This window comes from Cyprinus carpio, chromosome A2, assembly GCF_018340385.1.
Source record: "Cyprinus carpio isolate SPL01 chromosome A2, ASM1834038v1, whole genome shotgun sequence".
Taxonomy (NCBI): domain Eukaryota; kingdom Metazoa; phylum Chordata; class Actinopteri; order Cypriniformes; family Cyprinidae; genus Cyprinus; species Cyprinus carpio.
Genome location: NC_056573.1, coordinates 23,525,185 through 23,538,171, shown reverse-complemented (window position 1 = coordinate 23,538,171; position 12,987 = coordinate 23,525,185). Strand labels below are relative to the sequence as shown.

Here is a 12,987-nt window from a genome sequence, read left to right as displayed (position 1 = left end):
CTTTCTGTTCCTATTCCTTTTTTTATGTACGGTCCATCCATGAATAATGGTAGATCTTTAGGGGGAATCATTTCATATTGCTTGCACTTTTTCTAATTGTACCATTTAAATGTATTTGTTCATCTTCCACATACTGGTGTAGCAACAACTGGTTTTGTCTGGAATAAATGAGGCGTTTGATTTGATGCACTCTATTCTTCTGCTTTGTCAATGATAATTGCTTGTAAAATCCATCAATAAACTGCTGAAACCCTACTCGCTCTGTTGATCATTAAAGATACAGTATGAGATTGCATGCAAGAGACCTTTCAGCACACTTGGCCCACAAACCACAACATGAAAAACATCCCTCATGTGAAACAACAGGAGAGGGTGGGGACATGAAAGCTGTTGACTCGAAATTTTCACTTCCTTATGCCAGCCTGTAATCTTTGTGCAACCATGTGAACGGTTTCTCATTTTTTCACATCTGTTGAAGTCAAATGAATCATCAGCATGCAGATCTTAACTGAGAAGATAAATGTTTGTTTTATTTCTACCAGCATAATGCATGACACAAAAGTAAAAGTGCAGACATATTACTTTGCAGAATTCAGTGCAATCTCAGGGAAATAAAGATGCAGTTCAAAAGTATTCCTCTATGACACAAAAACACAGAAAAAAAGACAAACTGAACAGGTTTTCAATGGTAATGCTGGAAGAAATGAAGCTAATGCGGCTTAACATTGCAATACACAACCAGAGGGGTCAAAAGTTTTCACAGTAGCTACTGCCCTTGGTTCTCGGTGATAAGCAAATATACATAGCTTAGTTGATGATTTGCAACAATACAAGAACAACAATGCAGAACAAATTAAAGTATATATATATATATATATCACATTGGCAGGTACTGAAGCAAACTGTCTCAACATTTGGTGTCTTGTTTCCCTTTCACGCACTTTAGGACACCCGAGATGGGTAAACAGAGTTGCATGTGATGCACATGAGCAGAGACGTGCAATTCTCTCTTGCGTGAGTCAGCTTTTGGTTTAAGACTTTGGTTTTTTTACATAACCATTTCCTTTCAGACAAAGAGCTTGTTTACCTCAACAACATAGGCAATTGTGATTGTTTGTTGCTTTACTGTCCGTTCCAACTCATGCTCTGAACCAGTCCAAGACCAATGCTTTTGGATGAAGAATTACATCTGCTTCTGCCTTGAATAGTCTTTGTGCTGAAATAGTAGATCAAGGGGTCCAGACAGCTGTTTGTGCTGGCCATGCACATGGTAACAGTCTGTAGGTTAAAGTAAACTTCATGAGAATTATCTCCATGCAAGAAATGACGTTTGCTCAGGCCGAAGAGGATAAAAGCAACGTGAAATGGGATAAAACAAATGGCATAGATGAGCAAGTTAGACAGAAAGAGCTTTACAATCTTGCTTTTGCTCAGCTCGGTGTTGCACGAGGAAGTCGCCATACTGTAACCTTTCAGCTGCCGCACGACTGACACTGTACAGCCCAAAATAATGCAGAAAGGTACTAAAATACCAAAGAAAGTGGTAAAGCAGAGGATTATGAAACCATTCTTCCAATTTGTATCAGAGTATTTCTCAAAACATCGTATAACGTTACAGCTGTCGTCCTTGTTTTCAGGGTGGTTTAAGGCTGTTGGAACTGCCAATCCAATGATGATCAGCCACACGATCACACAAAACACCCAGGCCATCGGTACCGTCCGCAGTTGTCTCGATCGGAGCGGATACACCACGGCCAGCATCCGGTCCACGCTGATGAGCGTGATGAACAAGGAGCTGGAGTAGATGTTGACGGCAAAAAGGGTCCCTGGAATCATGCATAGAGTGTTTCCCAGCTTCCATTCACCTGTGGCGAAGTAGATGATCCGAAAGGGCAGGGAAAGTGTGAAAAGTAGGTCCGATAAGGCCAGGTTGGCCATGTAGATCACCGGAACAGATTTCCTCAAGCCATTCCGACAAACCAGTATCCAAAGAGACACAGAGTTCAAAGGAAGTCCGAACAGCAGTACAATGCTGTAGGTGGAAATGAAAAGTGGATATCTGAAATGAGATGTGCTGCAGTCACCTGTGTTGTTGGATGGCATTTTTCCAAAGATACAGGCGAATTGAAGAGAACTGCTGTGCCAAAATGTGAAATGGCTCTGTAACGATTTTTTTCCTGTGTGGTACCTTTTTTTTAGTTCCACTTGTTAGTGACAGGAAACAGTGGGTGGTGTTAGTAAGTGAATTGCATTTACAAGCAGATATTTAAGAGTAGCAATTATTGCTTTGGGGGGGTTGAAGATGTTTTGACATGTGGTCAAATGCAAACCAGTTAAAATTAGGTCAGGTTGGATGCAAACTTCAAAGTTTTTGCTTGTTTATTACAACATCTTGTTTAAAAAAAAAAATACCAAACTGACACTGGGATGCTACCCTTTTAAAAGGTACTAATATGTACACTTCTGGTACATGTACTTTTAAAGAAGCAATTTAGCATTCAAGGGTAAATAAGAGTAGTACATTTTAGCTTTTGTTCCTAATTGCACCACCCCAGTGAAAGCTTTGTACCTTTTTTTCTGAGATTGAAACAAATATTCATTGGTCATGTCCGTGATATCTTTCAGATTATTCAAAAGCATTCTGAAATGAACTCTTTATTAAACTTCCCTCTTCATAGTAAACATCTCAGTTTGTAAACATCACTGATAGTGTTGCAGATAATAACAGCATAATCACACACTAATCACACACAAATCACTCAAGCAAAAAAGAAAATAAAAAAAATAAAAAAATCTGCTGTATGCTTGGTGAAGTCAGCATGGTCACAATCAATGCAAACTATTTGCAAAATATATGACCTATACTGTATTTCTGCTAAAATGTAAAACTATTTAATTCAAGCCTGTAGTGCTTCTCTAGGTTAACTGGAAAACCATAAACAGTACATATATCATAAATGCAATAAGCTAAATAAGTTACAACCTCACAATCTTACATCTGCTTTCAGAAAAGAGCAATAGCATCTATCTGGCTTGCCTAACCACAGTCTCACTGATACTGTCTTGACGTAAAAGGTCAGTTCAGCAGCAGGCTATATGCACAGACACAACAGCTTTTCGAAAGTCCTGTGGGTGGAGTGGTTGGTGAGGCGCTCAGTGCAAACAGGATGAACGTATTGCATGTTTGTTGTCAAAAAAAACATTTTGTTATTTCGGCATCAATATGTTTAAGTTAAACTTTTTATCTATGTAGCTGCATGTATGTAATGTAGCTACATGTATGTTATTAATTAATATTTAGAACATTTATTCTAACGGTAATGTTTTTTTTTTACTTGTATGTTTTATCACATTTAATAAAGAATAAATTCCAATAAATTAGTCAAATATTGCTTTTAGTTGTTTTAGATGTATAACTTGTCACATTTCATGTTACCTACCCAGTTGCAGGAAAAGTTTTAGTGTCGTGGCGCCATCTAGAGGTGGATGTTGCACAGGTTTGTCGTCGAGCCTCACTCGGACATGCGCGCGGCGGAATCGTTTGGCGCGGTTTCTCCTCAGTGATAAAATGTGAGGAGATTCTTTAGAATTAGAAGACAGAGAACAAAAACAGCGCGGTATAAAGGGAATATTTCCCTACGATCCATTCAGACAAACTGCAGATGAATTCTATCGTTTGAAAGGGGTAGGTTTTTAAGTTAAACGACGTGCAGCTTTGTGGACGACTATGTTACAGGTAAAGATATTTTACACCTAAAGGAGTATCTACACATTATTAGTACACGAAAAAAACTACAGAAATGATGGAACAAAAACGATTTTGCTGTGTCACGTTATATCGTTAAAATACGATGATAATCTTTGAAATACAAATCACGTAGTCAGGCTAAATAACATCAAGGATATGGTAACAATCTCAGTGGTATGACTATCTCATAGATTACAATACTTAAAAAAAATTTAAAAAATTATGGAAAATTAAGCTAGTGCTGTCTCTTTGAGATGCCCTGTCTTTCACAGTACAGTATAATTACCTTATAATAATTATATAGAATTATCTGTTTTAAATATAAAAACTACATTTTGTAGATACATTTGATTTTCCAGTAAACTTGATTAACATTAAATTTCGTTTTTAAATAGGCTAAGTCATATTTATTTTGAAAAACTTTAAGAACGATGACTTTTCAAATTGGATTAAAATGCAAACACCTATAAACCTAAAACAACATATAATTGTATTATGATTTACAAATATTATTATGTTACCACACGTGCAAACCCGATACCAAAAAAGTTGGGACACTGTATTTATTGTTATTAATTGATGAATGGTATAGTTTAAAAATCTCTTAAACTTATATTTTATTCACAATAGAATATAGATAACATATCAAATGTTGAAAGTAAGACATTTTGAAATGTCATGCCAAATATTGGCTCATTTTGGATTTCATGAGAGCTACACATTCCAAAAAAGTTGGGACACGGAGCAATAAGAGGCCAGAAAAGTTAAATGTACATATAAGGAACAGCTGGAGGACCAATTTGCAACTTATTAGGTCAATTGGCAACATGATTGGGTATAAAAAGAGCCTCTCAGAGTGGCAGTGTCTCTTAGAAGTCAAGATGGGCAGAGGATCACCGATTCCCCCAATGCTGCGGCGAAAAATAGTGGAGCAATATCAGAAAGGAGTTTCTCAGAGAAAAACTGCAAAGAGTTTAAGTTATCATCATCTACAGTGCATAATATCATCCAAAGATTCAGAGAATCTGGAACAATCTCTGTGCGTAAGGGTCAAGGCCGGAAAACCATACTGGATGCCCGTGATCTTCGGGCCCTTAGACGGCACTGCATCACATAAAGGAATGCTTCTTTAATGGAAATCACAACATGGGCTCAGGAATACTTCCAGAAAACATTGTTGGTGAACACAATCCACCGTGCCATTCGCCGTTGCGGTCTAAAACTCTATAGGTCAAAAAAGAAGCCATATCTAAACATGATCCAGAAGCGCAGGCGTTTTCTCTGGGCCAAGGCTCATTTAAAATGGACTGTAGCAAAGTGGAAAACTGTTCTGTGGTCAGACAAATCAAAATTTGAAGTTCTTTTTGGAAAACTGGGACGCCATGTCATCTGGACTAAAGAGGACAAGGACAACCCAAGTTGTTATCAGCGCTCAGTTCGGAAGCCTGCAGCTCTGATGGTATGGGGTTGCATGAGTGCGTGTGGCATGGGCAGCTTACACATCGTGAAAGGCACCATCAGTGCTGAAAGGTATATCCAAGTTCTAGAACAACATATGCTCCCATCCAGATGTTGTCTATTTCAGGGAAGACCTTGCATTTTCCAACATGACAATGCCAGACCACATACTGCATCATTTACAACATCATGGCTGCGTAGAAGAAGGATCCGGGTACTGAAATGGCCAGCCTGCAGTCCAGATCTTTCACCCATAGAAAACATTTGGTGCATCATAAAGAGGAAGATGCGACAAAGAAGACCTAAGAGAGTTGAGCAACTAGAAGCCTGTATTAGACAAGAATGGGACAACATTCCTATTACTAAACTTGAGCAACTTGTCTCCTCAGTCCCCAGACGTTTGCAGACTGTTAGAAAAAGAAGAGGGGATGCCACATAGTGGTAAACATGGCCTTGTCCCAACTTTTTTGAGATGTGTTGATGCCATGACATTTAAAATCAACTTATTTTTCCCTTAACATGATACATTTTCTCAGTTTAAACATTTGATATGTCGTCTATGTTGTATTCTGAATAAAATATTGAAATTTGTAACTTCCACATCATTGCATTCTGTTTTTATTCACAATTTGTACAGTGTCCCAACTTTTTTGGAATCGGGTTTGTACATATAGCCTTCATATATTGTTATTATTATATATTATTCCACATCTATCTATCTATCTATCTATCTGTCTATCTGTCTTATCTGTTTCATTTACCCTTACTCTATTCTGTCCTCTCTATGTTATATACATAGATGTTATATACAATGTTATTCTGGCGCCATCTGCTGGTCATAGAAAGAGGAAAAGGTTCATTATACTGTACACCGCAAAAAAGAGGAAGAAGCACATGGCCAAAGCATTATGATAATAACTGAAGGACGATACAAAATTGCCATAAAATGTTACACAGTGGTTCACATACACCTACAATAGCTCTCGAATTTTCCTTTCAAGCTTGTCATTTTCCTTTAGTTTAAAGAGGACATTAGAATGTTGCCTCACTTCATAGCTATATCATTTTACATTTACATTTATGCATTTAGCAGACGCTTTTATCCAAAGCGACTTACAGTGCATTCAGGCTATACTTTTTGTTTTTTTTACCAGTATGTGTGTTACTTGGGAATTGAACTCATGACCTTTTTTGCGCTGCTAACACAATTCTCTACCACTGAGCCGCAGGAACGCTTTTCATATCATATAAACCGACTGCTGAATTCCAGATATGAGAGGACACTCACTATCTGACTAAGTGAAATTAGTGGCACGTGGTTCTGTACCCACACATTCTTACCCACAACTTGTGGAAATCGGTGCCATACTCTTGCCCAAAGGGATCCTGTTCACATTTTACACAGTTTTATTAATATACAGAACAAAACAGGTGTCACAAGTCTACACAAATAGTTTAATATACTGATTTATGAGACAAAATGCAGAACTGAAGAGGTAATTGTGAAGTGTGTAATGCCATACCAAATGTTGCATCAGAAACATTTATGAGTCATTGTGAAGGTTTCAGGATGGTTTGTCACACGACCGTCGCGTGTGAGCATGAAGACCTCATGGTTTTTCATGTTGACGGAGTTAGCATGAGATAAAGACAATAAAGAAACTTTCGAGTCAAAATCCTTATCGCAGGATCATAAATTGATCGTAAATGTGACGGACACATTATAAATTCAAAAGAAAATAACATTTAAATAGAGAGCTGCAGTGATGACATATTTTTGTAGGCCAGTTCGGAAGTTCACTTCATTGTTTCCTCAACAAAAACACTTTACGATTTTTTTCCATTGACTTGTGGATTGATGCAGAAAAGAAGCTCTGTGACCCAAAAAAGCATACATGTTTTGTTCATCATAATCATTGTGACAAACGAACAACTTCTATGAATTTGAAGCCTGGAAGTAAAAGGTTATAAATGAATTACACGTTGCCGGACTTCAACTTCACAATCACAAAACATCCGACAACTCTTTCATTATTTATTTAAAACATTTTCCTTTCCTATGAGCCTGTAAAAGCAGACTAGTGAGTAGATGAGTTTACCTGTTTGACGTGATGGCATTTAATGTCCCGGACCACTATTGTTATCCACCTGCCTTTTTCAAGACATGTTAACACTTTAAAAAAATAACGGTGTATTCACTGCTCACTACTCCCATGCCCCGCTGGAGGTCTGTGCAGGCCACTGCTCTCTGATGCTTTCATTTTGTGTGGGTGTCTGCTGTCGTGGCTTTAGATGGCAGGGTTTCAAGGATGCGGTTCATCTTATTTAGTGACTAAAGTTTTGTGGAAGTTAGAGTTACGTTTCACAAATGAAATGGATTTGGGTGATCCTGATCTTAAACTCCAATCCAGACAAATTTTGGGACTGTGCCGTTCTGAAGATCAGAGAAAAGATTTTGTTCTATTCCCATTTTCTTCTCATATTTGTCACACTTTGTAAAATTAAATGAATAATCCTCCCAAAAAAATGTCATTCCAAACCTGTATGAGTTTCTTTCTCCTGCAGAACACAAGCAGTGTTGGGAAAGTTACTTTAAAAGTAATGCATTACAATATTGCATTACTCCCTAAAAAAGTAACTAATTGAGTTAGTTACTTTTAATGGAATGTAATGTGTACTTTTGAGTTACTTTTTAAATCTGAGCTGAACTTGCTCATTTGGCTTTAATATAAAAAGTTTATTTTGGAAAATGAAAAAAGCCATTTCACAACAAAAAGGAAATGAATAAGCCGGAAATGTAAATTTACCTCTGTACAGTAGCAAATGCTACAATGTTACAGATATTATTGTTTTGTTTATGAATATTATTTTTTGGTTGTTAATTTTTTTGATTTGTATTATTAAAGGTCTGTTGTGGATTCATTAGTCAATAAAATGGGATTAAATACATAAAGGATATCTGTGTTGTTTAACATATTGAATCACTGCAGGTTTGTGTCATATTCTGAGTTTGCATTTCACTGTTTTTATTCATTCTGAGGAATACTGATTCCGTTTTTCTGCAAGTGAGGTGAGTAAATGCATGTTCACATTTAGTCTAGAAGTACAGTAACAATCATGTTTACACAGAGCACACAAGGCTTCTGCACTTACTCCCGATTTATGGGGACAGGAGAGCTGTCGGACAATAAATGGGAAAACGGTAACTGGCATTACGTATTTAAAAAGGTATAATATTTTTTTGTTGTTTATTATGTAGTGTTTTGTTTTTTTAGTTGTTTCTTAAAAAGTGTTATATTTTTGTGTAATGCGATAGGCCTACTTGAAATGCATTACCCCCAACACTGCACACAAGAGATGATATTTTGAAGACTAACTCATACGGTTTTGCAATGACGTTAGCATGACCAAATGATGACAGCATTTTCATTTTTTGAGTTAAATGTGCCTTAAACTAGAATGAGAGAAGTAATAATTTGTCAATTAAATCATGCATTAACCTAGTCCAAAATGTTTTCTTGAAGTCTTCTCACATTTATCTTTTGGTATATTTTCATGGGTGAAATCCAGTTATTTCACTAGGAATCCACACAAATTTTTATTTTGTGTCAGGGTGAAAGATTTTGCAGCGGATTTAGGCATGTGAATTTGCTAAATTGACCAACAGAAAGTTACTTTTTTTTGGTGAGCTGTTCTTCACACGTCGCTACTCTGTTGACAATAGACTTTTTTCAACGTTAAAATTTCACTAGTGTGACCACAACTTTACTTCCACTGGAAAGCCATCAACACACATTTTGAAAGTCTAATAAACTGAATTCGACTTCTCAAACATCTGAGGTGCTGGTGGTTCTTGCTCTGCTGATGGACAGTCTCCAAGGACCAAGCGTGTCCTTGGTGGATCGGACTTCCTTTGCGATGAAATAGTAACACAGTGCATCCAAGCAGCAGGTCACGTTTGCAATGTTTATTGACACCTGTATAAAAAGGGCAATGTTCTTTTGCTGTTTGCAGTCTAAAATAAATTCGTTACGGACAAGATACTGCAGGAATATGGCCACGTGACAGGGAGTGAAGGGCACTAGGAAGGCCGCTAGGCTGCTGTAGATGATTCTCACACCAGCTTGCCTATTGTGTTCACTGTACTTTGAGGCTTTGAGAGTACGGATGCTCTGAATGGAACAAGCCACCAGTACTGCGGCAGGCAACAGGAAACCAAAGACTTCCAGGCACACAATTATTGCAGTGCTCCAACCCTTCTTAGAGAAGCCATGGAAACAGTTGAAATTCTTCTCCGTTTCCCCCCAGTCCCGGAAGGTGTAGATGGGTGAAGTTGCTACCATAACGAACACCCAGATGAAAATGCAAACAATCAAGGCGTTTTTTTTCGAACGCACCTGCTTGGCTCGAAATGGGTGGTTTATTGCGATGTATCGGTCTATGGCTATGCACACAATTGTGTAGATGCTACCGTACATAGCAACAAAGTAAAGACTTTCCAGGAAGGAGCAAAAGAGTTTCTTGTCTTCAGCCCACTTGTGGTGTATTGCGTGCATTTTGAAGGGCAGCTGCAGCAGCAACAGCAGGTCCATCAGTGCCAGGTTGGTCATGTAGATGGAGGACTCCGTCCATTTTCTGAGCAGCTGACAAAACACCACCAGTGCTGCACTGTTTAATGCCAAGCCGAACACCAAGACGGGCACGTAAATGATCAAGTCCAGCTTCTGCATTAAAGTGTCCACTTCTTTAGTTGAGCAGTTCGTCATAGTGAAACTGTCAGGAGAGATGTGCGAAATACATCACATACGTCCTTATGAAATGTCTAACATTCACAACTGAAATGTTTACATCATATGCACACTCATCAATGTTATGCTTTCTTTTTTCACTCGTTGTTCAGATTTCAAAAAATAAGCAAAAAGAGCTACTTTCAAATCTTTTGTGGGTGTTCTGAATGCAAAATGCTAGCTCTGTTTTCTATATGCTTTAAAACAGCCTTGCTCAGACTTTTCACACAAAGAGCTGCATACTTTCATACTACTTAAGACATCAAACATTTCACAGGGTTTTAGGTTTCTGTTTTTGTTTTCATTTTGAACAAGTTTCTATTTATATAAAAAATGAACACGGTGTAAATTTGCTGATGATCAACATTTATTTACACTGTATGATAAACCGTTCATTTTATTTGTAAAATTCTTCCAGATCTTACCAGCTGCCAAAAAAATGAGGCAGAGATAAAATTTTAGTAAAAAAAAAAACAAAAAAACTTGTGCACTCTTGTTTCATATAGAAGTCAAATATTAGCAAGATTAATAAATATAACTTACTACAATCAGTTGCATTAAGCATTTTACACCACAGATGATTAAAATTGTCTAAATATTAAGCTTTTATCATTACTGTCTAAAAATTCATAATTGGTGCAATTTTGCACAATTGCTTTATTTATTGAAATTATTAGCATAGTATACATTTATGTAAGTATTACTGAGAAGTCTATAATGTGACCATTCGTTTATTGTTTAAAAATATAGTTATTTGAAAGAAAAATATGAGAAAATGATAAATGTAATGATTGACAGTTTCTTTTAGTTCATTCGATAGTTCTGCATATCATTTTTGCCGCTCTTTAGTTCATTATTAGATATTCTTACCTTCGCAGATGACTTCAAAGTATCATTTATGAAAATGATGGTGGTAGTCTTCCGTGGTACATACACTCATGAAGTAAATCTTTGTTAAGAAACAAAATATGACCGTTAAAAAAAAATGGAAGGGAAACGGTGACTGTGTAACAATGAAATTACCAAATACCTCCAATCTTGGACACAGTCAGACGTTCTAACAAACACATGCACAAACACACACACACACACACAAAACAACCTGCATTCATCTCACAACACCCATGCAAATTAGCATAGCTGTAAAGGTCATACCTCTGCTGCCAAAGATCAGCAAAATTTTCTTAAGCCAATAAACCACAAGAGCAAAATCCGTTGAACAGGACTTATGCAGGACAAACTGGCGGATGTCTTTTTTTCCTTCCTGTATTATCTATGAAATACAGCCAGTATGCAAGACCCCCTCTTACACTAAATGTTAAACCTCTTTGACTTTTCGTCTACTTTTACATCTTAGTCTGAGATGCATGTCAATAAACCACAGTCTTTCCCTTTTTCAGACATGTGGGCTGCATCTCTCACGAAACCAAGTCTGGTGTACAAAAATCACCATTAGACTTACGAATGAAATAATGAAGTTTTGTCCCACCTGTACACAACAAAGCTTAAGTGTGGAATTTACTAGTTATATATTTTTTTCCACACATTTCAATGAACCTACAAGCAATCTTCTAACACCGAAACTTACTGGAAGAGAGAATTCATTTACTGAAACTTTGCCTCTGTGCAATATCTAAACTGACTTCAAAAAAGAGATTGTTATGACCTGAAAAAAAAAAAAGTGTTCAATGAAATAAAAGGTGTTTGTGCTTACCAGGACGATAATTGTCTCAGAGGAGATATTTTCCTTTAAATGCTATGAAGAAAACTGTAGTTAGTCGCACTTCTGTTTTCAGAGGTTTTGCCTGTGACCACATCCTTACTAACAGAAACATGCCTTTGGTACTTTTCTGATATCTTCCTGTTAGCCTGTTAAGTAGGCTACTTCATTTTGTCTTAGTCAGTATTATCACAGCTCAAATGGGTATAGTTTTGGGAAGTTAACACACCCTGCAATGTGACATATATCCTAATCTATTTTAAACAACATTTTACTAGTTCATTTATCAAGTATAAGGGATGTGGCTACTGTGAGCTCATCATTAAATGCAAGGTTTTTTGTACTTTTAAAATGTATATCACACTAACAGGAGCATTTAAAACGAAGACGTGATTAAAATGGTAAATTAAATACAAAAAGGTGACCAGTTACAGAATATACACGGCAAAAACAAACAAATAAAAGTTCTTAATGAGTCTTATTTACCAAATAAAAATTGCAAAAATCTTAAACCAGTATTAATGTACTTAAGAATCAATATTGCAGTACTGAAATATTACCAAGGCTTGTTTTCAAGTGGCTTGAATGCAAGTGTATTTTGTCTTACTGCATTGGTAGAACTTTGTTTTAAGTATAAATAAGTTTATAGCAAGTGAAAACCTCTGCCAGTGCAGTAAGACAAAATCCTCTTAAATACAATATACAGTCAATAAATAATTCAAAATCCCTTATAAAGTGTTGCTTCTCAAACAAGTTTTAAGAATATTTAGATATCTAATATTTATATACTAATATGTCTTTAATTTTCAATTATTTCATTTTTTATAGGCCTATATTTTTCATTTTAAAAAGACTAATTAAAAAGTCATTAAGAAGACTCTTTTTTTTCCAGTGTACACTTTCCTTATACAGTATATCTATAAAAATTTTAACCTAAAAAATTGTATTTGTCAATATCAAAATCTCAAATGGATCATACACAACTTTATGGTTATCTTATTTTCTTTTCTTTTTTTATTTGACTTATGTTCACTGCCAGATGTTTGTTTTATAAATATTGTTGTGTTAAAATAAGTTTACTGAAAGCAAATAAATAAATAAAAGCTGAAAAGCATATATGGATTTACAGGCAATTTTCAGGCAACACAAACAATGAAAAAAGGAATCAGTCATGTGTACACAAGTCTTGCATGAGAGACAAAGAGGATCACAATCACAAGGATTACTTCCTTTTTGTTTTGACTGTTTCAGGGGGAGCACATAACCCACACACA

The 12,987-nt window shown here is 36.4% G+C and overlaps 2 protein-coding genes across 3 annotated transcripts; both read right to left on the bottom strand.

Annotated features, from left to right (window-relative positions):
• Positions 1-504: 504 nt before the first annotated feature.
• LOC109057289 (lysophosphatidic acid receptor 6-like) lies at positions 505-2,285 on the bottom strand. The gene has a single exon (XM_019074512.2). The coding sequence runs from the start codon at positions 2,101-2,103 to the stop codon at positions 1,123-1,125; it is 981 nt and encodes a 326-aa protein (XP_018930057.1). The 5' UTR covers positions 2,104-2,285; the 3' UTR covers positions 505-1,122.
• Positions 2,286-8,608: 6,323 nt separating this feature from the next.
• On the bottom strand, positions 8,609-11,836 carry LOC109057290 (G-protein coupled receptor 55-like). Of its 2 annotated transcripts, none has more exons than XM_042711495.1 (3): positions 11,708-11,836; positions 10,864-10,942; positions 8,609-9,979 (listed from the first exon to the last, which is right to left on the bottom strand). In XM_042711495.1, the coding sequence occupies exon 3, from the start codon at positions 9,970-9,972 to the stop codon at positions 9,034-9,036; it is 939 nt and encodes a 312-aa protein (XP_042567429.1). In that variant the 5' UTR covers positions 9,973-9,979; positions 10,864-10,942; positions 11,708-11,836; the 3' UTR covers positions 8,609-9,033. The 2 variants fall into 2 exon arrangements, with proteins under 2 accessions (XP_042567429.1, XP_042567436.1); XM_042711502.1 differs by lacking the exon at positions 11,708-11,836 and adding an exon at positions 11,149-11,639.
• Between the last annotated feature and the right edge of the window lie 1,151 nt (positions 11,837-12,987).

What these genes read in the sequence shown, in the direction of transcription:
- LOC109057290 (XM_042711495.1), bottom strand. Translation starts at nt 9,972, where the DNA reads ATGACGAACTGCTCAACTAAAGAAGTGGACACTTTAATGCAGAAGCTG.
- LOC109057289 (XM_019074512.2), bottom strand. Translation starts at nt 2,103, where the DNA reads ATGCCATCCAACAACACAGGTGACTGCAGCACATCTCATTTCAGATAT.